Source organism: Microcaecilia unicolor, chromosome 11 (genome assembly GCF_901765095.1).
Source record: "Microcaecilia unicolor chromosome 11, aMicUni1.1, whole genome shotgun sequence".
Lineage (NCBI taxonomy): Eukaryota > Metazoa > Chordata > Amphibia > Gymnophiona > Siphonopidae > Microcaecilia > Microcaecilia unicolor.
The window spans coordinates 7,406,659-7,434,275 of NC_044041.1; the positions used below are offsets into that span (position 1 = coordinate 7,406,659).

At 42.1% G+C, this 27,617-nt stretch overlaps 1 protein-coding gene across 1 annotated transcript in view; it reads left to right on the forward strand.

Annotated features, from left to right (window-relative positions):
- The window catches only part of MED13L (mediator complex subunit 13L), a 578,965-nt gene that overhangs the window by 33,604 nt on the left and 517,744 nt on the right, over positions 1-27,617 (forward strand). Inside the window, exon 2 of the mRNA XM_030217813.1 lies at positions 6,906-7,143. Coding sequence (XP_030073673.1) covers positions 6,906-7,143 — 238 coding nt within the window. The remainder of the gene's footprint in view (positions 1-6,905; positions 7,144-27,617) is intronic.

Sequence of the window (27,617 nt, forward strand, 5' to 3'; positions counted from 1 at the left end):
GTTTGTTTGCAGTGTCCAGTGAAAACCTCTTATTGTTTGTTTAATAGCCAAATCATATTGACAGTGTCCTTCTAGAAAAAATGGATCTGCTTACTGAGTTCACCTTTCTGCTTTAAATTTTATATACTGATGCACTACCAGGTCTTCTCTAATTATGAGAGATTGGAAATTAAACTTAACACGTTTGACTCAAAATTACATGATGACTTAAAATAAAACCAAGACAAATATTGCTATCATACTCATGGTATATAGAACTTTACTTACCTTTTATGCCAGAGTCTTCAAACTGTATCATCTCACAAGGCATTTAATATATTATAGACGGTATCAAAGAATAGTCAAGTGGTTTGGTCCATGATATTAGACTCGTGACAATTTCTGATCAATAAGATCGTATCAATATAGTCACGTTAATGTAATCACTGGTCCTCTAACACCAACCTCTTCCTAGATGTTTCATTCATGCGCTTCTAGCATCTAATATCTGTAAATGCCATGTGTCTCAGCTAAATAACAAAAACTACAGCTACTTAGCTTGTTTGCTGCTTTAATTACGGGCCTCCCCAACGGTCCCGTTTCGCCAACTGGGGCTTCATCAGGGAAAGAGGACCCAGCAACACCAAACTGTGGTACAAACCTAAAAACAAACGCAAACAACATCCACTTATTCAAATATCTCACCAATTTTTAATTATCAGACCCCAAGATCTCAACATACCTACTCACCCAGCACCCGAAAACTTACCCTACAAGCTGTTCATGACGTAAAGAAAAACGGATGTAATGTTTCTCTATCCATATTGTTTACCATCAGCTGTTTGTGACGTTTCCGCCATGGTAAGGCTTAAATTACCACTGAATTGTGGGTAGGGTTGTCGCGTTTTTCTTTACGTCATGAACAGCTTGTTGGGTAAGCTTGTTGCACCTTGGAGCGGTGATCCCCGTGCCTCCCACCGAACGCGGCTGCGGTCGTTACTCCATTTATTTTTTGGTGCCTCAAAAAGGCGGGTCTTTTCGGCCCATTCTTGACTTGAAGAAAGTCAACGAGTCACTCAAAGTACGGCATTCCACATGGAAACCCTGCGCTCCGTCATTGCGGCGGTCCAGTCAGGAGAGTTTCTTACGTCTCTGGACCTGAAAGAAGCTTACTTGCACATCCCTATTTAGCCCCTGCACCAACGGTTTCTCCGGTTTGCGGTGTTGGGAAAACACTTTCAGTTTCGGGCCTTGCCTTTTGGCCTCGCCACAGCTCCCCAAACCTTTTCCAAGGTAATGGAAAAGCTGCCTTTCTCAGGCGAGAGGGTATCCGGGTTCTCCCGTACCTCGATGACTGGCTCATCAGAGCGGATTCTGCAGAAGAGAGTCGTCATGTAACAGCCAGAGTGGTCTCAGTACTGCAATCTCTGGGCTGGGTTGTCAATATACCCAAAAGCCACTTGACCCCCTCTCAATCTCTAGAGTATTTGGGGGTTCGGTTCGACACGGCCTCGGGGTTGTTTTTTTTACCCGAGCAAAGGAGGTGCAAGCTTCAGACCCAGGTCCGTCTGCTCCTGAGGATGCCTCGCCCGCAAGCTTGGGATATGGTCCAGCTCTTGGGGTCGATGACGGCCACCCTAGAAGTGGTGCCTTGGACGAGAGTGCACATGAGACCGCTGCAGTGTTCCCTGCTACAACGTTGGTCTCCCATTTCCCAGGATTATCAGTGCAGACTCAGTTGGCTCCTTGTGGCCCGACTCAGCATGGAGTGGGGGCTCTCAGTCAGCAAGCTGCAGCGAGGAATGCCGTTAGCCCTCCCCGACTGGTGCCTGGTGGTAACCGATGCCAGCCTGAAGGGCTGGAGAGCTCATTGCCATGAGAGGCATGCCCAGGGTCTGTGGACACTCGAAGAATCGAAGTGGTCCATCAATCGCTTGAAGTTAAAAGCAGTTTTCCAGGCGTTGCTGGCGTTTCAATCGACCTTGGAGGGATTGCCTGTCAGTGTGCTGTCGGACAATATGACGGCAGTGGCCTACATAAATCGTCAAGGCGGAACGCAGTGCGATTTGCCACTGGGCCGAGCTGCATCTACAGTTCCTGTCAGCAGCTCATATTGCAGGTCAGAGCAACGTGCAAGCCGATTATCTAAGCAGACACCACATCAACCCAGCGGAGTGGGAGTTGGCAGACGAAGTGTTCCTTCAACTCTCTGCCAAATGGGGAACGCCCGTAGCGGATCTGATGGCGTCAAGCACAAATGCCAAAGTCCCGTGCTTTCACAGCAGACGGAGAGATCCTCGCTCGGCGGGGTTGAATGCCTTGGCTCAACCCTGGCCTCAGGGCCTCCTATGTGTGTTCCCGCCTTGGCCCTTGATAGGGCGAGTACTCCTGCGAATTCGGCTGCACTAGGGAGTGGTGGTTCTCATTGCCCCGGATTGGCCCAGGCGGCCGCGGTATGCGGACCTCCGGCGGATGCTGGTGGAGGTTCCTTTTCCTTTGCCTCTGGTACCGAACCTGTTGATGTAGGGCCTGGTAACCATGGAGGATCCCTGCCGCTTTGGTCTTACGGCATGGCTATTGAGAGGGCGCAATTGAGAGACAAGGGCTATTCTAACAAGGTCATTTCCACTCTCTTGCAGGCCCGCAAGTGGTCCACTTCCGTTGTGTATGCCCGGATTTGGCGCCAGTTTGAGGCCTGGTGTGTTCCAAAGGCTATCACACCCATGCGAGCTTCTGTCTACGTCGTAGAAGCAACAAAGAAAGGAGTAGCGTGATCTGGCACCTTCACAAACCAAGGGAGACTTGTGCTCATCAAAGAGTCTTTATTTAAAAACATTACAGCTGCCGTGTTTCCAAATTTTGTCTGCAAAGGTACTAATAAAATCTGTCACTGCAGTCTGAGCAAAGTAAGCAAAAGTCATTGCAGTCTGAGCAAAGTAAGCAGAGGCCCACTGTAGTCTGAGCAAAGTAAGCAAAAGCCTTTGCTCAGACTGCAGTGACAGATTTTAGAAGTACCTTTGTAGAGCTATTTGGAAAGTGCTAACCATTAACATAACCTAGAAAGATTATTTTTCCTTCTTACTAGACTTTTGAGACATCATAAGACTCCTGAAGCAGGCACATAGGTGCCGAAACATGGCAGCTGTGTCGAGTCATTTGATGTTCTTAAATAAAGACTCTTTGAGCATAAGTTTCCTTTGATTTGTGAAGGTGCCAGATCATTCTGCTCCTTTCTCTGGTGCCTCGCAAACATCTTTCCTCCGTTCACCTCTCATCTGTTTCCTGTGGAGCTTTCCTTATCTAGTACAGCAGCTTTAAAAAAAAAAAAAAAAAAAAAGAAATGAGAAGGAAAGCGGTTTGCTGGAGAGCATGGGACAGAGTATCAATCCTGAACCTTTCTCATCTGTGGTAAGACTTTTGGAAACTGTGAGCTTGTGGGGGAGTAGCTGGCAGTGCTAAGTTGGACTAAAGTTTGACTCAGAACCACTTGGAGGCTCTAAGTTCTACTTGGTGCAGGGGAGGGATCTTGCTGCTTGGGACACGTTGCACTTTGTGACAGTCGGGGTGAATGACGACGCTCACGGAGGCAGTTAAGCAATGTTCCCACTATTAGGAATCCGCTGGGAGTCCCACAGGACACGGAGGAAGCGGTTGGCATCAACACATCTTTGATGTGGTGCAGCATCCAAATATGACAGGGTCTTCAGTTTCTCCGGCAGGTACAGTGCGCAGTTTGGTGCAGGAGAGTGTGGGAACAGGCACCATTTTATCAGGACTGAATAGCAGTGAGGAGCAGCATCTGATCATGTGCAGAGCACAGTTGTCATTTTACAGCCTCGGGGCTTAACAGAGCATTTAGCTGCATCGGGACCTTTGTTTATATTGCTCTTACACCAGGCCTATTTACTGAAACAGGGACAATCAGAGTTGCTGCAAGATAATTCCGTTTTTCGCCCCGCTGCCTCTTTGGCTCTTAAGAGATCTCATTTAGACCTCCAGGAGTGGGTCGATGAGGCTGTCTCTGCTTCTGCCTCCTTATCTGATGTGATCTCGATCCATTCAGAGGAGCCATTAAAGGAGGGAGCGCTCGCTCCTGAGGATGATCCTAAAGTACTGAGGTTGTTTCATAAAGAGGAGCTCAGTACTCTTATTTCTGAGGCACTGGTGATGCTTTCCATTGAGGAGCCTTCTGCTTTGGCATCAGGAATTCCATCTTTGTTGATCATGAGGGGGCTTAGAGGTCCTTCTAAGACCTTCCCAATGCATCCAGACATTCAGGACCTGATTACAGCAGAATGGGTCTCACTGGACGTGGGACTGAGAGTGGGAAAATTACCAAGGTTATTGTGGTCATGGTGTCCTTGCTTGGTTCCAGGGAATCAAGAATTCACCCGTATCTCGACGACTGGCTCATTTGTGTTTTACCCTATTCGGATAGTGTGGTGGCGACGGGTAAAGTCACCATCTTATGCAGATGTTGGGTGATCAATTTCAAGTAGAGCAGACTAACTCTATCACAGACACTGGAGTATCTGGGTGTTTTATTCGACACAACACATAGTGCAGGAGATTGAAGCTGGTTCAACAGATTTGTCTTCTTCTCAGTGAAGGCAGGCCTAGGCGGTGATGTAAATGGTGCTATGGGCAGGGGCTCATATGCAGCCATGACAGAAATCTCTTTTCAGCTGCTGGTCTTCGGTATCCTAGAAATACGATCTTAATCTTCCTTGGACATTGGTTGCCAGTTTGAGTATGCAGTGGTGGTTGTCACCCAGGAATTTGACCATTGGAGTTCCCTTTCCAATAACGCAATTGGAAGGTGGTGATATCAGATTCCAGCAATTTGTGTTGGGGAGCTCATTTACAAGTTCCATCTGGCAAAGGACATCTGGATGGAACAGGAATCTCAGTGGTCAGTAAATCCCTTGGCGCTCAGGGCAGTGCGGAATGCCTTACGTGATTTCTCCCTTTCTGTCGGGGGCCCCGGTCCAACTTTTCTCCGACAATGTGATGGTAGTGGCTTATATCAACAAGCAAGTTGGGACCTGCAGTTTTCCAGTTGCGGTAGAGGCAGCTTCCCTTATGAGTTGGGTAGAGAAAGATCTTCTCTGCTTGTCGGCAGCTCACATCGCGGGGTCCTTGAATTTGGATGCAGACTTCTCAGAAGGCACTGCTTGGACATGGGAGAATGGGAACTGTCCAGTCCAGGGGTTTCAGCTTATAGTGGACTGATGTGGTTCTCAACTTCTGGACGATGGCAATGAAATAGAATGCCAAAGTGCCCAAGTTATTCAGCCATTTGAAAGAATTGGGCTCGATAGGGATTGATGCCCTATTGCAGCACTGGTTGGAGATGCATCTTATGTATGTCTTCCCTATGGCCGTATGTTAAAAAGGATCACATTGCACTTCGGTCAAATAATTCTTGTAGCTCTGGATTGGCCGAGGAGTCTGTGGTACTTGGACCCAATTCGACTGCTGGACGGCGGTTCTCTCTGTCTTCCACCCACATAGTTTCTTCCTGTCTCCAAAAGTGGTATCAGCATTTCATCTCAGTGGAGCTTCCATCCTTTTGCAGAGAGGATGAAGAGGCTCATTATTCTTCCTTGAAGCTTTACAGTGTGCATAGAGTCCTCGTTAGATATCTGGAAGGCAGAAATGAGTTTTTCAAATCCAACAGACTGTTTGTGCTTTTTGGTAAACAGATGATTTCCAAGCCCAGAATTGCTAGATGGCTGGTAGAGACTATTGCGCCAGCTTATTTGCTTGTGGGGAAGCAGGCTCATCAGGCCTTGCAAGCTCATTGTATAAGGTAGGGGTGTAGCCAGACACTCAATTTTGGGTGGGCCTGAGACCAGTTTGGGTGAGCAGAAGAATCCAGCTCCCCTCCCTGCTTCCTTTGTAGCTTTAGTTCTTAGAGAGGGCTTTCGAGTACCCACCCTACTTGGACTGATTTGGTACATCCCACAAGTTCTGGATTGATCTATTCCACACTAACGAAGGAGAAATTCTTACCTGCTAATTTTCTTTCCTTTAGTTGCAACAGATGAATCCAAGAGTCCTCTCTTGTCTGATGTTTTTCAGTTATCCCTTAGGGTGAAGACTTCTCTGTTTAGATGTTCATCCGGTTGATTCAGCAGATGGAACAGTTTGAGACTTGTTGCCTCCCAGTTTCATTATTGTACAGGAAGGAGACCTTTCCGGTTGGCTCGTAATGTCTTCGGACTGCATTATTATTGGAATACTGAGTTGTTTCACTGTAGACTGGTTCTTAAGACATGGTGAAATTCTGTGCCCTCTATCGCCACCTGCTGGCTCTCGGGCATAACCCACAAGTCCTGGATTGATCTGTTGCTAATAAAGGAAAGAAAATTAGCAGGTAAGACTCCATATTGCTGCATATGGCTTTTCATTGTTATTCCTGCCCATAGTGCAGTTTTGTGACTAGGTGGGTTATACATTTAAATTTAGAAGGTTAATAAAGACGTATCTGTTTCAGAAATGTTTATTAAATAAGGCTTGTTAAGGATATTAAACTCCTGGTGTAGACTGATAAACTGCCAGTAACTTATGATCCGACTGAATACAATCTAATGTACTGACATGGATTTTAGATAGTTGTGAATGCTGTTTATGATGTGGTTTGCTGTATTGAATATTCAAATATATTGCTTTGCATTTTGAATTAGGCTCTATAATCTATGTAGATGGTTGAGTGTTAACTGAAAATGCTGAAATTTAAAGAGAAAGGAATCCATAAATAATGACTTGTGGAATGCTGAGAACCTTATTACCTTCTAAAATTCTAAAAACTCTATTTCTCTCTGAAAGATTAATCATTTGGTAGGGACAAGTGTTAATCAAAGAGAAAGAGTAATGATATTGCATTTAATAATCCTGTATCTTTCTATTTTTCTGTTTTTCAGGCTGAACTCACAGGCATCAAATGGCGTAGGTACAATTTTCAAGGTCATGGGGACTATGGCCCTATCATCTCAGCTCCGGCCCAGGATGACCCAATCCTGCTGAGCTTCATCCGTTGCCTACAGGCCAATCTTCTGTGTGTATGGCGACGTGATGTGAAACCGGATTGTAAGGAGCTATGGATATTCTGGTGGGGAGAAGAACCGAATCTAATAGATGTGATACATCATGAACTACATAGTAAGTTCAGTTTTTCTTTTTTTCTGTTTTATTGGAATTTAAAAGCTCCAGGTAAAATGCATAGTCTTAAAGTGGTAATCTTTTAATGTAGGATCTCCAATTTTTTCTTGAAACATAATTTATATTGTGTAGCACCCCTGTGTAGTGGTTTCAGAAAAATCTGTACACTTGCTTTAGTAGGAGGAATAAAATGATCTAGTTAAGAACTCATCATTGCTGCTAATTAAAAAAAAAAATCTCTTTGGAATGTTTAGTATTGTGTGACTAAATACATCTGAGCCATGATCTTCCAATGTCCTATAGACTCTATTCATTCTCAATTTAATTTCTTTTAAATATCAGTTTGTAGTTGGTGGTGTTGATATGGTGGCAGTCACCAGGCATAGGGTTTTTAACATGCAGGTTTTCACAACGCATGTAAAATTGTAGATAGTGAACATGTTATAAATGGAAGAACCCAAGCTCTATGGCCTGTACAGCTGGACTGAGGTGTAGCCACCTGCTCTTGCAGACCAGTAAGAGCTTGATTTGCTTGTTTTGAAAGAGGCAGAAACAGCAGCTCACAAATGGAGGAAACCACTGTGATGAATAGAACAATTTGTGTTGGGTGCAGGAGATGATTTGAGAGATGGTTTTGGTAGAAAGAGAGGCCAAACAGTTTTGGGTTTGGGCTTAAGAGGGGAGATAGCTTTGGGTCAAGGTGGGAGGAGGAAGGAGTGAGGACGATGGAGAAAAGGCAAGAGGGCAGGGAGTGGTGAGATGAAGGGATACTCGTTTCACTTCAAATCCTTTGCTGATTTTAGCTAGTTAAATAATGCTAATGGCGTTATTTAGGATTTAGGAGGAGATTCTATATAAGGCGCCGATTGTAGAATACACTCGGTTGATATTTCAGAGCCTAAATCTATGTGTATGCATTTACACCAAGGAAAACATGGCGTAAATCTATGCACGTAGATTTAGGTGCACTGGGCCATATTCCATAACTTGGCACCTAAATTTTGGAACGCCCATGAAATGCCCATAACCACATCCCTTTTGCCTGTGCGCATTACAAGTTCAGCGCACATCATTGCAGAATACGCTTAGCGAGTTGTGCGCCTAAATTCTAATCGGTGCTGTTATCAACGCTCATTAGCTAGTTAAGCTTGTTAAATTGCGCGCATTATAGAATCCATGCTGATTTTGTTGCCGATCTCTAGGCACACTATATAGAATCTGGGGGTTAGCGTCTACCTAGGTAGATAATTCCTTCACTTTTGTATTTGTTTAGCATGCAGGACTTGAGTCTATAATATCCTTAATTTATTTTCTCATTCTGGTGCATATAATGTGGCAGCCATATAAATGGTTATAACAATGCTCATATATTTGATAGTACTATAAAACACAAGTTTTAGAATATGAGATGTTTGAGGACATCCAGGATTCTTTCTGTGTTCTGGTGTTTTGCAGGGAAGAAACACAGGAGAGTTGTATAGACTTTCAGCACCTTTTTAAATGTTTGACTTATTGTATGCTTTACACATGTGAGGAGCCACTGATTTCCATTAGAATGGGCCCAGTTGTGGTTTCTAAAGACCAGGAGTGTGTATGGATGTGGGAACTCACTCAGGCTCTCGCTTTTCTTCAAGAAGTCTCCACTACATTTTTGTCCAGATGGTAGTTCTCTTCTCTGTTGCAGCATGCACCTGTATGCACATTGTAGATGTTATAATGATGTGCAACTGAATTGCAGGCTAGAAGTGAAAGGAAACTTTCAGACTTGTGGCTTGTCTTGTTGCTACTTTAAATTCAGCTGCAAAGTTGCATCTCATAGCAGAATTTATTACAATTTTAAATTTTTGTTTGCACTTTGTGTAACTTGATGTGACAAGCCTTATTAAATTTAAGTGAGCTGGTCCAGCTTTAAAATTTATCACAGTAGGTTTTGCAATTCACTGGATATTTGTTTTCCCCTTAGAATTAAAATTTAATATAAATATCCAGCTGTGCTCTTAATCTGCATTAGTTAGAAAGGATGCAATTTGCATCTGTAATTATACAACTATAAGGTACAGCAGTCAACTTTATACACATGATAGATGATAGATCCCTGTGAATAGTGAATATATCTTAAGGGAATGATGCTAATGGAAGGGTGTGGTGAAAGATGGTTTCATGCATTTGAGGGATGTATTTTATTTATCATATTTATAGAGCTGTACTGAGCAGCATATTTTACTATTTTGCTGAATACAAATAATGAAAAATATTTTTCAGCTGAATATGAATACTGAATACAAATAATAGACATTGAGCTTTAACGTAATGAATAATAAAAGAAGCGACATGAAATCAGAGATCAAGTGTTATTTCAGTAGGATTTATCACAGTACAGCTGTGGATTATTTATATTTGAATTTGAATCACTATTTGGCCGAATACGAGTAATATATTCAGGACACTATTTGGGCCAAATCGAATACGAATATTCGGTACAGCCCTACATATTTATAACCCACTTACACCAAAGTTACATAGAAACAAAACACACATAAATTTAAAACATATAAAACATCATAACAAAACGTGTCATAACAAAAAATGTCATCATTACCATGCCATTACCGCTAGTAAGAGCCCCCTACACTCATGCTCAACCATTTAGTTCATAAAACACATGCAAAAAAGTATGATTTCAACTGTTTCTTTGAAAAAAGACGTGTCATCTATGAAGTGCATGTAACCAGGAAGACAGTTCAATTCTGTAGGACCTGCCATTGAAAAGGCAAACTCTTAAATGAAGGGACATCAGATCTCAATGCTCTACTTGGCTGTTATTTGTCATTTGCTGCTTTTATTCGGGCATGTTTCAAAGATATGATCTCCCACAATCTATGATTTGTTTGGGTTTTTAAATATTGTTTTAATATCTGTTTTTATAGCACTGGGATTTCTCCTAATGCCTCTGGATTTGATTATAACGTTGGTGATGTATGCAAATAGTTCCCTCCCAGGGGTCGTCCCTGCAGTATAGGAGCAGTCTGTACTGTCCACCAAACAGTACTAGTACCGTGTTTCCCCGAATATAAGACACTGTCTTATATTAATTTTCCCTCCCCAAGAACCGCTAGGTCTTATTTTCAGGGGAGGTCTTATTTTTTTTCGGGGAAACATCGGGGTCGCCACCCCCACCCAAGGTCGCCCCCCCAACCGAGGTCGCCGGGCCCCCCCTCCACCCGCCCTCCGTCGCTCCCAACCTGAAATGCCTCCTTTCACCTTCCTTCGCAAGTTCGGAGCAAGCAGCAGCAGGGCAGACCTCTCCTTCCTTCTGTGCCTCGCCTTCGCCTGACGTTACGTTACGCCAGGCGAGGGAGGAACACGGAAGGAAGGAGTGGCCTGCCCTGCCGCTGCTTGCTCCGAACTTGCGAAGGAAGGTGAAAGGAGGCGTTTCAGGTACTGGTAGTTCCGGGAGCGATGGAGGGCGGGTGGCGACCTCGGGGGCGGCGGCGGCAGCAGCAGCCTTTGTCCGGCTCTCAGCGGCACTGCTTCAGGTAGGTCTTACTTTCAGGGGAGGCCTTATAATACAAATTTGTAGCAAAACTCCGGTAGGCCTTATTTTCGGAGTAGGTCTTATTTTCGGGGAAACACGGTAAGAAGAACCTTTGATTTAAATGTTGTTGTCCACCTGGATCCTGGTAGCTTTTAATGCTCACTGACGAGATTTGAACACACACTTCTATTGTTTGTTTCATGGTGTAATAAAGGTTCTAATGTGAGAGTTCTGCCTTCTTTTTCCTGCTCCCATACCACTAGGACAAAAGTTCTTTAAACTCTAAATCTTAATACATTGGAGAAGTTTTCTTTTTGCGTTCATCAAATGCAGCCTTTAACAGGCTTTTGATCCCACTGTGTCCTGCTAATGACAATTGCTACATTTGAGGATGTGGAGGGCAGGTTTTTTTTTGTTTTGTTTTGTTTTAACAGGCTGTGGGAGTGGAGATGTGTGCCAGGAAATGGGGCTGCCATAAAGCACAGCTACGTTTTTATAAATTAGTTGCTTTCAGGCCAGTCAGGTTTTCAGGATATCCACAATATGAGATATTTGTATACAGAGAAGTCATGTATGCGAATACATCTCATGCATGTTCATGTGGATATCCTGAAATATCTGAGTGCCCAAGTACTTGGTTGAGAACCATTGTGGTAAATGGTATGGCAGGAGCCAGACACATTAGTTAAAAAAAACAAACAAAAAAACCCTGATACTCAAAAACATTTAACCTGGTTGGTTAAATGCCGCAAAACTGGCTATCCAGCGATATTCAGCAGGGGATAGCCAACTATCGCCCGCTGAATATCACCAGTTAGTGGCTAGCAGATAGACGGTTATATTGGCTGACATAACCAGCTATCGGCTGATTTTTCAGCCCCACTTTAGTGGCTGTATTTGACCGTATGAATATGTGAGATATTTTTGGCCAGTGAGAAGGAACTGGCTAAGTCTGAATATCAACATAGCCAGTTATTTTGTAACTGGCCAAAACTAAACCAGATATTCAATGCCAGTCACCGGAAATGGCCCAACATTGAATATCTGGGTTTAGCCAGGGTAACTTCTGCATTCTGAATATCGTCCCCACAAAGTTTATCTCTAGACTCCAAGAGAATTTTTTTAGTTGCTTATGATTTTATGCCTGTTTGGTAAACTGCTTAATGCTAGTGAAAAGCAAATGTATCAAATAAGTGGAATCTGAAGTACACATGTATTTGCCAGAAATGCACACGTGCAGTTCATCTGTCAAGAACTGTTTGCTTTGGCCTTTGTTTGACCCCACTCCATACTTGCAGATATACTCTGCACTTGGTAAGATAAGTGTTGGGCCCAGCATGTATTGCGGTCAAGTTAGCACTGAAGCAAACAGGCTTCAAAGTCTGCAGGCTGTAGGTCAAGCAGACATACATACAGCCAGATGGATATGCCTATGACAACAGGCAGCAGACATAATCTTAGGAGAAACAGTTGTAGGTTAGCACTCCATCTGGGAAAAACTAGTTGTCCTGAAGGCTCCACCTCGTAGACATTGAAATGTCAAACACTGCAGCACAAGTAAGGCTCGGACACACAAAAACATAGTAACATAGTAGATGACGGCAGAAAAAGACCTGCACGGTCCATCCAGTCTGCCCAACAAGATAAACTCATATGTGCTACTTTTTGTGTATACCTGACGTTGATTTGTACCTGTCCTTTTCAGGGCACAGACCGTGTAAGTCTGCCCAGCACTATCCCTGCCTCCCAACCACCAGCCCCGCCTCTCACCACCGGCTCTGGCACAGACCGTATAAGTCCGCCCAGCACCATCCCCGCCTCCCACCACCGGCTCTGCCACCCAATCTCGGCTAAGTTCCTTAGGATCCATTCCTTCTGAACAGGATTCCTTTATGTTTATCTCACACATGTTTGAATTCCGTTACCGTTTTCATTTTCACCACCTCTCGCGGGAGGGCATTCCAAGCATCCACTACTCTCTCCATGAAAAAATAGTTCCTGACTTCTTGAGTCTGCCCCCTTCAATCTCATTTCATGTCCTCTAGTTCTACCGCCTTCGCATCTCCGGAAAAGGTTCGTTTGCGGATTAATACCTTTCAAATATTTGAACGTCTATCATATCACCCCTGTTTCTCCTTTCCTCCAGGGTGTACATGTTCAGGTCAGCAAGTCTCTCTTCATACGTCTTGGAACGCAAATCCCATACCATTCTCATAGCTTTTCTTTGCACCGCTTCAATTCTTGTTATACTGCCTTCAGTGGTTACAATCAGAGTGGTTTAAAAACTAATATGAGTAGAATAGAAAAGAACTATAATCAATAAATAGGAAAGGAGAGGTCAGAGCTGAGAGGGCTAAGGTCTTGTTACACCATCCCTGAAAAACTACCATTGCACCACAACCGTGGCTCCTGGAAAGGCCAAGGAGAAAAGATAACATTTTAGGATGGATTTAAATCCTTGGTAAGATAATTTACTATGAAGAGAGAGAGTAAGAGCATTCCAAAGAGAAGATACGAGGTAACGAAAAGCACTTTGCCGCATGGAGGCAAAATAGGAATGTAAAACTGAGAGGATGGAAGGCAATGCTCGGTCATAGGATAGAGGTTTCTGTGAGGAACATAAGGTGAGATGGTTGAGGCCAGGCATGGTGTGCATACTGCATAGCCTTGTGTGTTAATGTAAGTCTTTTGTGTTGGATTCTTAAAGATACTGAGAGTTAGTGGTAAAGATGGAAAAAGGGGGGGTGGGGGGGGGGGTTATGCGATCAAAACTATTGGCATGCAAAGGGAATCTGATGGATGTGTTTTGGATGGTTTGAAGTGTTTATAAGAGAGTAGAATTGATTTCTGCGCAAATAGCGTTCAGATAGTTTAGTTGGGAGGCCACAAATGCATAAAGAAGAGTGGCATGTACAGATTCATCTAAACAATTGTGACCTGAATGAATAAGATGGAGTGCATTAAAACACGTCTACAGTTTTTATGAATATACTAGGAAAAAATGCCCGTTTCTGAGCGGAATGAAACAGGCGCTAGCAAGGGGCCCCCTCCCTCCGTCCCTCGAAGCTACTTGCCTTGTTCGCTGTGGGCCGTTTCGGCCCTCGAGTGTCAATAGCTCCGCCCTCGATGTCATGACGTTTTGACGCGAGGGCGGTGCAGACACTCCAGGGCACACCGGATATCTCGGGCGCCTCAACTTCCGTGGAGGCTTCAGAACGTTGGGGTTGCCTTTTATATATATAGATACCCAGGTATTTGAGGAAGAGAACAGAAAAAAAATCTGCATGTTAATTACACAAGGTTTTTATTTTTTGTTTACATAGGAGCTGTTACCCACTAAAGAGCTGACTTGCTTGTAGTTCTGTGCTGAAGCTTCAGACACCAGTGTTGTCTGAAGGCTTATACAGGTCATTATTAGACATCATTAACAGGGAAAGTAGAGAGAGCTCCAGAAGGCTTTTCAAAAAAGAAGCAGCCTTTGCTTATATATTGTGTTAGGGCATCAGATATTTTAGGCCAGCATGGTGTCTGGTATCAAGACGTCGTCTTTATTTTCCCAACTGTTTCTTTAGAGGTACTTTATGATGCTTAATGACAACCTCGCCAGATTTCAGTGTACAGGTAGTTTAGACATAGTGGCACTGTGTAGAGTAGAATAATGTTCTTTAGCTTCACAGGGCTAAGTTTAGGGACATCTGGCTCAGGGATTTGAGCAATGGAGGCTAGAAAAAGACAAATAATAAAGAGACATAAGATAAGAAAGTCTTACCTTCCCAACCCTGAGGATTAGACTCTCTCCAGAATACTAAGAATTTTGCACAGAGACTTGCTGAGCTGCTTTTTAAAAACCTGGAGTTGGCCAGGTAGATAACAGGTACCTGGCACAAATCATGCTTTTAGTAACAGAGCTAGGTAGAGGAGGCAGACTGGTTCCTAAACGTAAGTAAATAAATAGAATATAAAAGTAAAGAAATGGATCAAGAAGACAGGCAGAGTGAAAATAGGGTCAGAGAGCAGAAGAGAGAGGGGAAATGGATGGTAAGAGGAGGCAGAGGACAGAGGTCATAAAAGAGGAATACAAACTGAAAGCAACTCTCCAGCACCAGTCAATAATCTGTTCACCAGGTTCCAAAGGACAAGTTAGTCTGGTGTTAGGTGGCATTTAGAGCAGTTGTGAAAGTGTGCACGTATGTTTTATATTAACAAGCCAGGCAGGACCCGCAACAGTGTGATGGCAGTGGAGGTGACCTCTGTCATGATTTTGGGCGGAGAAAAATTCTTCTCTGCTTTTCAGTAGCTTACATTGCTGGGTCCTTGAATGTGGAGACAGACTTTCTCAGCAGGCACTCCTGGGAACTCTCCAGCCAAGGTTTTCAGCTGATAGTGGACCAATGGGGTTTTCCGTTTTTGGACTTGATGGTGATGAACCGGAATGCCAGTGTGCCCAATTTCTGCAGCTGTTGGAAAGAACCAGGCGTAATGGAGATCGATGCCTTACTGCAGCCCAGGCCAGAGATACTATATGTCTTCCTTCCCTCGTCCATCACTTCCTTCCTTGGTACATGGTAGGCTTCGTGTTGAAAAGGATCGCATTGCACTGAGGTTGGATAATTCTCGTAGCCCCAGATTGCCTGCAGAGGCTAGGTTGTGGTATACAGACGTGATTTGACTGCTGAAGGGGGTCCTCTCCATCTTCTGCAGGTACACGGCCTTCTGAAACAAGGTCTGGTGCACATGGAGGATCCATACCCCTTTGGTCTTACGGCTTGGCCATTGAAAGGGCATGGTTGAGACGAAAAGGATATTCTGATTCGGTCATTGCTACCTTGCTTCAGGCTTGGAAATGCTCTACATCCATGGCGTATGCAAGGGTGTGGAGGGTTTTTGAGGGCTGGTGTACTGAGCATGGATAGTCTCTGCTCAAATCGCACACATCCTGGCATTTCTTTAGGCAGGCCTTTAGAAAGAATTGGTTTTGGGTTCAGGTTGCTTCTTTGGCCTGTTTCAGGGGCTGACTACAGAAGACATCTCTTGCGGCTCACCTGGATATCGTTCGATTCTTATAGGGAGTGGTTACTTGTGGCATCCCTTTCGTACGCCATATCCAGAGTGGAACCTTAATTTAGTCCTTTGGGCTCTTTAGAGACCTCCTTGAAAGATGTAATGCTAAAGACAGCGTTCTTTGTGGCTGTTGCGTTGGCACGTAGGGTTCGGAGCTTCAGGCTCTGTCTTGTTGGGATTTCTTTCTCCACCTTTCAGAGGTGGGGGGGGGGGGGGGGTCTTGCCTGATAATTTTCTTTCCATTAGTCCTTTCCTCTATTCCAGAGGCCTGCTAGAGGTTTCTGAGATGTTTTGTTGGTGTGAAGTAATGGGCGAAATAATGACTGTCACCTTGCATGGTGCTTCCTGCATATTTCTTGTTCTCTTCAAGCTCTCCAGAGATGAGAGAGGTCCACACATGTTTCTTGTCCATTAGTGTTTGGTTAGCAATTTGTTTAAGGTTGTTGTATTTATTCGGAGTATTATCATTACTTTTTGTCTGCGTAAATACTGAGGAGCTGGACTGGCTGCCAAGAGAGATGTCTCAGCTCAGTTTTCAGTTCTCTGTGTCCACCTGCTGGTTGATGGACACAACTGTTTCACAGGTTCTGGACTAGTAGTGGGAAGGACAAATGGAAAGAAAATGATCGAGTAAGACCTAGTTTCCTCTTTTCATTCATATGAGCAGTGATAACCCCCTTCCCAAAGGAGACTATAAGGAAATTCTGTCCCTTTGCAAGGTTGGAGAGTGCTATCAATTACTGTAATATTTTGCTTTTATAATACTGTTTTAATTTTCCTGAACAGCCGTAGTGTCTTCTGACCAAGTTTATAGTTTATTTATACAGTGAAACCTTGGTTTTCGTTGACTTCGGATTTCGTCGGTTTCGGTTTTCGTTGATATTTTTGGCGAAAATCTTGTCTCTGTTTTCGTTTGTCACCTCGGAATTCGTCGGCGTGCCGACACTGCTAATTTTGCGTGCTCACATGTCGTTCTTCTAGGGTGTCGTTTTGCCAACACTGGTTGTGGGATCACACTGCTGCTTCAAATTTTTCGGACGAATTATCGACGAAAACCGAGGTTTCACTGTGCTTGCTGGGCGGTTTACAAAACTAAAAGTAAAATTCAGAAAAGAACTACAATATATTGCCAGGAAAAGCAGTATCACTCCGTAGTAATAGACACTCGGAAAACTTAAAACGGGTTAGGGGATGGAAAAGGAGGGAGGGAAGAACAGCATAGAATGTGGGATAGAGAAGAAGGGGACAGGAAGGGAAAAAACTTTTCTGTTTGTATGATACCCAGGAATCTCTGCTTACTGTTGAAATGCCTGTTTAAACAGCCAGGCTTTCAGGGCTTTTTTAAAGTTCTTAAAATGTAATTCAGACCTTAGAAATAGAGGAATCAAATTCCATTGTTCTTTCAAGTTATGCAAGTTTTGATGAGGGAGTACAAAATGATCATCTATCGAGAAGTTGTGGCAGTGAATATGGAATTGTGAGGACAGAAAGGTAAACTGGAAAACCAGTGCTATGAGCCTGGAAAACAAGTGTAAGAAGTTTAAACATGATTCGTGTTCTGTTGGGAGCCAATGAAATTTTTGAAACAGGGGAGAGTCGTGGTCAAACATTTGTGCACGACAGGTAAGTTTAATGGCCGTATTTTGTATAGACTGCATCCTCTTTATGTTTGCACGAGATCACCCAAGATAAACAATATTACAATAATCAAGCCTTATTATCAATAAAGACAGTACAAGAGAATGAAAAGTATCTATGTCAAAAAATCTATGGGTTGAGCGTAATTGCTGGAGAACACAATTGAGAGATTGCAAAAAAAAAAAAAAAAAAAAAGACAGAAATTGAATCATTGAACCCAAGAAAGCTTGAAATCCAGGACAGATTGTAACACAAGAATGAGCAAACATTTTAGCTCAAGGGGCTATGTTAGTTCCTTCTGGAGGTGGTGGTGGTGGTGGGGTATATGATCTTTCCACTGAGACTTGTATTGGTGTGAATTTGCAAAAGTGTGAATTCCCTACCGATCCACCACCAAAGTCTTTCAGATCCACCCAGCCACAGGTACTCTTTCAGAACCAAAATCTTTATTGTCATGATTGTACATGTTAGGTTTTTCATTTACTCACTCTGTGTCGCTCCCCCCCCCCCCCCCATATACACACTTAATTTGAGTTTGTCACTGTACCAACTCCTTTTTCCACCTGTGTGAATCAGATATGACCCATAGGCCATAATTTGGCCACCTCCGATTTAACACTTCAGTTTACTGAGGTGGGATTTTTCGGACCAACAGAACACATGTAATGTATAATTAAATTACTCTTCACCAGGATTATTATAGATAGTGGAGAATTAAAGTGACATAGGCAGGAGGTGATTGTTTAATTTGTCCTGCTAATTACAAGGCAGATGGCAAGCTGCTATTTGTCACCCTTGTGTTAGGTGGATTTTTACAAATAATTATGTTCATTAAACTTTATCTGCTGAGAGAGAACAAAGTGAAGTTAGAATTCACATTTCGTAGCTACAGTTGACTTGGTCATCACAAGGATGCTTTCTATGTAAAATGACTTTGTACAGGGTGAGAAAGACAGGGCATCTTTCATTTTTTCTGGCCAATTCAAAGACTCTTGAGAACAAGTCCTTCAGTGTTGCACTTTATCCAGTACATTCTGTGAGATGTGAGTTGAGAACATATTGGGAAGATTTAATGACTGATTATATCACATTGTCAGTTCACACGTGTGAGGGAACCCTTTTTGCTGCCATTCTTCCTGCAAAAGGGGGAGTCCAGATATGTCAAATTTTTGTCAAATACTAAGTTTATTTTAGGTTTAGAATTAATTTTGGAGCATTTATGCACATTATAAATGATTGCCTTATCATACAGAGTCAATTTTTGCAAATGTACATACCTTGCTATTTCTGTGTATTTTATGCTAGACATATTTTATAACTTATAACCTGTTATTCTTACAAGCACAGCAGGTTACAGCATACAGACATGATAGAATATTAAGTATATTAAGCAGCACAGTCGGTGCAGATGCGGTATTGTGATCTACATGGTAGTAGATGGCGGCAGGGAATGCTGTTCTAATCTGGTTGATCATTCCATTAGGAGTAGCCTAATGATTAGAGCAGTGGGCTAAGAACCAGAGAAGCCTGGTTCAGTTCACACTGCACTCCTTGGGATCTTGGACAAGTCACTTAACCTTTCATTGCCTCAGGTACAAAGTTAGATTGTAAGCCTTCCAGGAACAGGGCAATTGTTGTATACCTGAATGTAACACATCTTAAGCTAAAGCTGAAAACGGCATGAGCGAAATTCCTTCCCTTCTACTGTGTACGATGAAAGTCCAGATTGTCATAGTTTATAGTATATATAGATTTTCTATGCCACCTTATCTGATGAGCAGGTCGAGGTAGTGTACAGACTAGTCAAAGAAAGAAAGGAACTCTGATTTTAAATAAGAAAGAGTCATACCCCCCCCACCCCCAAAAAAACAATCAGACTCATCTGAATAATAAAAAACAATATTCTGGTATTTCCAGAAAATGCGCACAAGGCTATATCAACCATTTGAAGTTCCATAAGCCTGTTTGAAAAACCAAGCCTTCACTGCATCTTTAAATTGCTTAAACAACAATTTGCTGCAAAGATTGAGTGGAAGGCTATCCCAAGTGGTCAGTGTCACAAGAAAAGAATGTGCAGTGTCTATTGGATTCTAACTGAGCAATTGCTGGTGTAGGGAGAAATAATCAATGATTGTTTAAAGAGCGATCAAATTGAGTTGGTTTGTAAGGAACAGTAAGAGAAGTCACAGGGGGCATACCCATCTGAAGAGCCCAATTCCATGTAGGCTTCCATTCCTGCTCTTTTCAGCTTCATGTCACCCTGTACAATGATTCTGAGCTCTAACATTAGTTGGCAGTGTTATTTCAGTGATAACCAACTTGTGGCCTTTACTGACACAATTCCTCTTCTCTACCACCAACCTAACAACTTTGAATACCATCACCATCTGGCTCTTGAAAACATAAATAAAAACTAAGGGGCCCTATTACTAAGCCGCGGTAGGCTGTACGCGGATGCAGCGTGCGCCCAAATGAGACTACTGCCAGGCCAGTGCACCCCCCTGGCAGTAATTTCAGGTTTCGTGAATGCCCATAATGCCTGGATGAATTATTTATTTCCTCCCACATGCTCTGTTTCCAGTGGTAATTGGCAGTTGGTGCATGCTGAACCCTTACCGCCAGATCAGTGGGTGACGTTAAGGGCTCAGGCTGGTTTTAGACACACGCTGGTTTCCGTTTCATGGCATGCCCATTTCCTGTCACATAAAACCCCCCAAAAAACCTTTTTTGCAGACGCAGTATAAACTGGCTCAGCGCAAGCCTATTACACGCAACTACACTGATGCAGGCCACTTTTTACCATGGCTTAGTAAAAGGGCCCTAAACCAGCTGAAGTCCGAGGACAATTGGATAAGTAGGAAAAAAATTTCTTAAGAACATAACAGCTGCTCTGCTGGGTCACAGCAAGGTTCCATCTAACCCAGTATCCTGTTCCAACAGTGTCCAGTCCTGGTCATAAGTACCTGGCAGTGTCCCAGAAAGTGAGAAAATTCCATGCTACTGAATCCCAAGGATAAGCAGTAGCTTTCTCCAGGTCTACTTTAATAACAGTTCATGGTATTTTCCTCCAGGAGTTTGTCCAAATCTTTTGTAAATCCAGCTACATTAACTGCTTTTACCATTTGCTCCACCAAAAGGTTCCAGAGCTTAACTATACACTGAGTGAAAAAAAACCTTTTCTCTTATTTTCCCATTTATTTCCACTGTGTAACTTCACGGAGGGGCCCTTTTACTAAGCCATGGAAAAAGTGGCTTGCGACAGTGTGTGTCTTTGGGGCACATGCGCCGGGCCAGTTTTTACTGCGTCCTGGAAAAAGGGCCTTTTTTAAGGGGCCAGAAAATGGACATGTGTCTATTTTCAGCCTGAGACCTTACCTGCCACCCATTGACTTAGTGGTAAGGTTTCACGCGCTACCTGGGTGGTAGGCATGCAACGTGCACCACACAGTAGGCAGTAATGCCGATTTGGTTCGCACCGGACACAAGTAGGCTCTTATGCGCCTTTGTAAAAGGGCCCTAGAATGTCCCCCCTAGTCTTTGTACTTCTTGAAAGAGTAACGAGTAAACAATTGATTCACATTTACATGTTCCACTCCATTCAGGATTTTATATGCCTCAGCTGTTTATTCTCCAGGCTGAAGAGCCCTAACCTCTTTAGCCTTTTTTCATATGAGAGTCCTTCCATCCCCTTAATCATTTTGGTTGCCCTTCTTTGTACTTTTTTCAGTTCCACTATATCTTTTTTTGAGATGCAATTACTAGAATTACACACACACTACTCAGTGTGTTCTCACTATGGAATGATACAGAGGCATTATAATATTTGACTTATTTCCTGTTCTTTTAATTCCTAACATTCTGTTTGCTTTTTTTGGGCTGCTGTCACATATAGAAGATTTTAACATATCATCCACAATGACACTTAAATCCTTTCTTTGATGGTGACTCTTAATGTGGAACGTAGCATCATGTAGTTATAATTTTGGGTTATTCTTCCCAATGTGCTTCTCTTTGGCCTTGTCCACATTAAACTTAATTTTCCATTTGAGTCTTCCAGTCTCCCAAGATCAATCATCCTGCAATTTCATGCAGTCTGCATATGATTTCACAATTTTGAATAAAAAAAACAACCAAAACTAAAAACTTAAAAATAAATAAATAAATATATCAGAAAGACAGTATATCAAATATATCAAATCCATACCCCTTTACAACTTAGAATAGTTTCATGTCATCTGCAAGTTTGATCACCTTGCTCATCGTCCCCATTTCCCCTGCCCTCTATCCCAAGATACTCACCTTATTAAATGGCATGCATATTCCATTATTAGTGAAATAATTTTTAATGATAATTCCTTTCCTTTACCCCCTCTTAGAAAAGAAGGGTTTCCAAACACTTCTGCACACCCTAGTTTGACTACTGCAGTATGTTCTTGGTAACATCTTTTGGAGCTACACTGAAACACCTTCAACAAGTTTAAAATACAGTGGCCAAACTGCTTTATAAGACCCATTAATTTGATTTTGTGACTCCTTTATTAATGGAACTCCATTGACTGTCTGTTGTCTACAGACTCAAATTTAAATTTTGACCACGATGTTCAAGGCCCCACTTATTCACTGACCCAGGTAGTTAGCTAACATTTTGGTATCACACCCACCTGTAAGCTCTTTGAGGTCTCCTCAGCTTCGTCATCTTGTTGTTCTTCCAACTAAGATAACTTGAGTCCCCTTGATGTTCATCATTTAATTACTCTGTGCTTTACCTGTGGAATTTCATTGTTATGGATCTGAGTTAACATCACCTATTCTGCTTTCAAATTTGGTCTAAAGCCTTGACTATTTGAGCAGGCCTTCAATCTGACATCTTGAGAGGGCAGAAACAGACCTGACTTCAGTACCTACAGAGCTATGTTTTTGGAGTTTTGCTGGAGGAACTGTATCAAAGCTTCTGTGTTTGAGCTTTTCCATTCTTCCCTGGTTCTTTCTTATCTAGAATTTTTTTTGCTTTTTAAAATACTATACATTTAATAGAAAATCAAAACTTAATGAAGTCCACAATACATTGTTAGAAATAAATCAAAAATAGTATGATAAGTATTATAAACTACTTAGTTTGATTCCTCTGGGATTATATTTAATCTTTCCCCTGGTTCTTCTTGTTCTGTAACTTTTCCTTTATGATTTCTCTTCCTATTTGTTGTATACATGCTTTTTTGTATGGTTCTAAAAGTAGTCTATCAAGTCTGTTAAACTAAACTAACCTTGATATATGGCTGCATATGACTTGTCATTGTTCCTGTTTAGAGTTGAATTTTGTAATTTGGTGGGGTATAAATTTAAATAAACAGCATAAATGTTGTAGCCCATATTTAACTGAACTTCCACGCTGAACAATTTGCATAATGCTGTACAAGAACACAGGCTGATGATAAACTGAAATAAAGTTTTAAATACTTTTATATATGTTTTGACTAGTCAGCAAGTTTTGCAGCCTATATAATTAATGATGATGTAATAGATGCATCTTGTAAAGTATAATTGACTTTCAGCCCTAAAGAAAAGATGCTTCCAACACGCGCGCACACACACTCACACACACACACACCACCCTCTCTTTCACTCTTGCATAGATGATCAGTATCTTTTTACCAGCCCATTTGTAATTCCCAGATTGTGGTAATGTGTGGGTGCTCTGTCGTTTCACACGTGGGTCATTTTTGCAAACTGCAGTGTCCGCATAATATTTTGTCTATTCAAAATCAGCAACTGGTTTATTGAGGGGCAGCAAATCTAGTCCTGATGTAGTTAGGGTTACATTATGTATCCACAGGATCACCTCCAAGCAGAACGTTTATCACAAGACACTTTCCACACAATGTCGATCTGAGGATTCTGCTCCTTTCTTTTTCAAGGAATTTGGAGTGTAATTATACATGTCAGTTTTGTTTGCTTTCCTTTGTGTATGCGCTTTTAGAATTACCCTTCTTCAGTAGGTTAAATAAACTGAGCAACTGCCTGAGATAGCATATCTCAAATCAGATCCATGTGCTTTCTTACACTCGTATTTCTGAATTAATCTAAAAATCAGACCTTTATTCCGTGCCACTTCCTGTATAATGTTTTTAAAGTCTGTAAAGGATCTGCTACCTTTGACTTTTTATGTTTTTTTTTAAATTGTGCATGTACCTCAGTCAGAATTGTAGATGACACAAGTTAATTCATGTATTTAAAAGCATTTATAAGTTGTAAGTATCCAGAGACCTAATGGAAAATGACACATTTCTAATCTTTATTTTGGAAGCAGATACAAAATTAATAGTGGAGCAGGTGAATTTTCCTTATTCTTTACATTGACTTGGTTCTCATCTGTTTCATTATGTATTGATGTCATTATTGCTCGGATGAAAAGATATCAGTTTTTATGATCTACAGTATTATCTAGGAAACAAGGGATTTATTTTCTAAGACACGACCTGACGCCGATAATCCTTTATACCAGTGGAAAGCTTTAAAAAATAAATTGACATTTTGAACAGTCCCTGGAGGTGATTACGTTAACCTCTTTGAAGTGTTAAGATTACAATCCAAGCTGTGTTCTATTTGGGTGAAACATGCCGTCTTAAAATCGAAATCATGAGTGTTAAAACTGGAGGCTTATCTATACCGTCAAGAATACCAGATAAGCATGCCTGCTTGAAAACATAAGCTGTGAAATGAGCTGATACGCTTTCAACATGTTTAAGGAGCTGCTTTCTACAGGTAGCTGAGACTTCATATATAATTTAGGAGATAAGCTGCACCAAGCCATTTCACCAGTGTTAATTTTTTATGAGGCACCTGTTCTAAGTGGCAGCACTGGTGACATTCCTGTTTACCCAATAAACTTTTCATACTAAATGCTTTTTTTCTTTCATGAAATGTAGTTTATTCCATGTTTCAGATGATATGTGGCTGTGTTAAGGTTTTTTGTTTGGCTTGTTTTAATTGAAGAGGAGGTATAATGGAGACTTGTGGTGGAGATGAAAACGGTAACGGAGTTCAAACATGCGTGGGATATGCATAAAGGAATCCTGTGCATAAGGAATGGATTCTCAGAAGCTTAGCTGAAATTGGGTGGCGGAGCAGGTGGGGGGAAGAGGGGTTGGTGGTTGGGAGGCTAGGATAGGGGAGGGCAGACTTATACGGTCTGTACCAGAGCCGATGATGGGAGGCGGGACTGGTGGTTGGGAGGCGGGAAATACTGCTGGGCAGACTTATACAGTCTGTTCCCTGAAAAGGACAGGTACAAATTCAAGGTAAGGTATACATATAAGAGTTTGTCTTGGGCAGACTGGATGGACCATGCAGGTCTTTTTCTGCCGTCATCTACTATGTTACTATGTTTCCCCATTTTTCATTTTAATCCTAAGGGGATATCTAAAGGAATGGCAGTGGCTGACACATCAGGTGTATTTTCAAAGCACTTAGACTTACAAAGTTCCATAGGTTACTTAGACTTAGACTTACAAAGTTCCATAGGTTACTTAGACTTAGACTTACAAAGTTCCATAGGTTACTGTGGAACTTTGTAAGTCTAAGTGCTTTGAAAATGAGCCCCTTTGTTTAATATTGTGGTACAGCAGCAAAACTAAGCAAGTGAAACGATCACTGACTAACTCTGCGGGATTCCTGAGGCTGCAGCCCACAGTGGGGAGGGAGAAAACAGAATAGGCGATTCAACTAAAACGTAACGTGCAGCAAACATAAAATAAAAAGAACTGTTCTGGAAAGGTCATCCGTTGAAGTGTGCATGGTAGAACCAGGTGAGGTCTATGAGTAACCTGCTGAAATTATTATTACTTTAGCTCATGGGCACAGTCTTTGGTTTAGAAATCCTTGTCCTTCCTCATTGCAGGGAGGGGACAGAGTTTCTGATAGACACTAGTTCATCAAACCTTTTCCTAAAATCATGAAAACTGGTCAAATTGAAAACATCAGAATGATCAAAAATATGATTTATACCAATATGATTTTTGAAAAATTCATTTTTACTGTTATACTGGCCTTATTGATGCCCAGGAAATTACAAATTCTTTTTAGCTGTAATGCATAATGAACTTGTAAGCTGCTGTGCTGGGTGCATATGCTTATGATAAAATGTACATTGCGATATGAAAATGTGAGCAAAGAAGAACACATACAGGTATTTTTTCATTCTTTTTTCTTGAAAGATTTATTCTATTGTCTTCAGCCTACGCTGTGCAATAACTCAATAGGATTTTCTGTTTTGCATACACCTCCAGGTTTCATCTTTTCAAGTAAATAGTAAAAATATTTGATGTTAGAATATTCCAGTAGAAAATTGCTTAACTCCAGATCCCAGTCTCAGAAGTCCGTTCTTTCCCAAAGATAATTGGAGGCAAGCCTAGCTCTACTCCTGACCACTTGACATTTTCATTTTTTCTCCAAAATCTCTCCCATAGTCCATTGGCAGAGTTTAAAGAAGGGTTAGACGGTTTCCTAAAGGACAAGTCCATAAACCGCTACTAAATGGACTTGGGAAAAATCCACAGTTCCGGGAATAATATGTATAGAATGTTCGTTTGGGAAGCTTGCCAGGTGCCCTTGGCCTGGATTGGCCGCTTGACTCGATGGACCCTTGGTCTTTTCCCAGTGTGGCATTACTTATGTACTTATACATATATATATATATTTTTTTTTAACTCAGAGGTCAGTGTCTCATAGTATAAGCCTTCTGTACTCTCTTCAGCTATTGGGGCTACTCAAGCTGCTCTTCCTCTTCTAACAACCTGGAACAAAGCACCTTGCTGCCACCAATGACTACTTGGCTCTGAGGGCTGCCAACCTAGCATATGTCAGTGTTTTGGCATGCTTTATATTGTATCCTGTGTGTCTGCCTTGCTGTTTCGTCAAGCATGTATGAGTCCAGCCCAGTGCAATTTTATTAACATGTGGGAGCGACTCCATAAAACTTCTTGTGCAGCCCTTGTAATTTAAGATATCACCTGTAAACAAGCTTATATTCATTATCCCGAATAGAAGTCCTGCTCGGGTTACTTTAGAGCAGTGATTTTCAACCAAATCCTTGGAACACAGCCAGCCAGGTTTCAACATACTCACAATTAATATATATGAGTGGAGGCAACACATGCAAATGAATCTCGTGCATATTCATAAATTTGTACCCTTTAAATACTTTGGGGGTAATATTCAGCTGGCAGTAGTAAGTGGTTTTGTGTTTTAAATGCTGGCTGCATTGTGCCTGGATATTCAGTGCTGGCACTGCAGGGAATTACTCGAGTACTACTGATATTCCATGGTGGAACATGGGATAGCCTTTTTGCTTTCTTAAGTTAATGAGAGGGTTACCCGGGCACCACCACAGGAGATATTTTTTGGCTCAACCCTGATTCCATCTCTGAACCTCCCCAGTGGATAGTATTTTGGTGGTGCTGTCCAGTGTTATGCTGCTCAGAATCTGGGATTACTGAATATTTGTCCATTTATTCTTTTGCTCGTTGGAGAGCTTAGAAAGTAACCGTCAGGCACAATTTCTCTATGGAGGTTTAAGGTACCTACAGGTTGTGTTTTTTCTTTCTGGTACATGAAAGGAGTAATTTTATAAAGTAGGTGCCAACATTTACATGTCAATAATGCATGTAAATGTTTAGAATGGCAGTATTCTAAACTTTTACATGCAGAATCGGCATGTTCTGTAAATGTTCGCACCCACTTTTGAGAATCATCCCTTCATGACTTTTCTAGATATCGTGACTGACAACACTATTTTACAGAAGTCTCTCTTGTTTATAGTGGAGTCTGGGGATGTATGGTCCCCTCTGCTAACCACCCAGTCTCAGGCTATAATATGTGGTAATTCTATTTCTGGTCTTTCTACTTACCATAAGAAATATACCAATAGGGCTTTCTGCCTCCTTACACTCACCCCAAGATACAGTGGACCAGTCACCCCCAAGATATGGGGTGACAGAGAAAACAGAGGCTATGTTCCTTCCCAGGAGAAAGTCTTTATTCCTTACTAGTAAAAAAGGCCCGTTTCTGACACAAATGAAACGGGCGCTAGCAAGGTTTTCTTCGGAGTATGTATGTTTGGGAGAGTGTATGTGAGAGTGACTGTTTGAGAGTCAGAGTGAAAGTGTGAGTGTGTGAGAGAGAGAGTGAGTCTGGGTGTGAGTGTGTTTGTGAGAGAGTGTGTGCAAGTGTGTATGTGAGACAC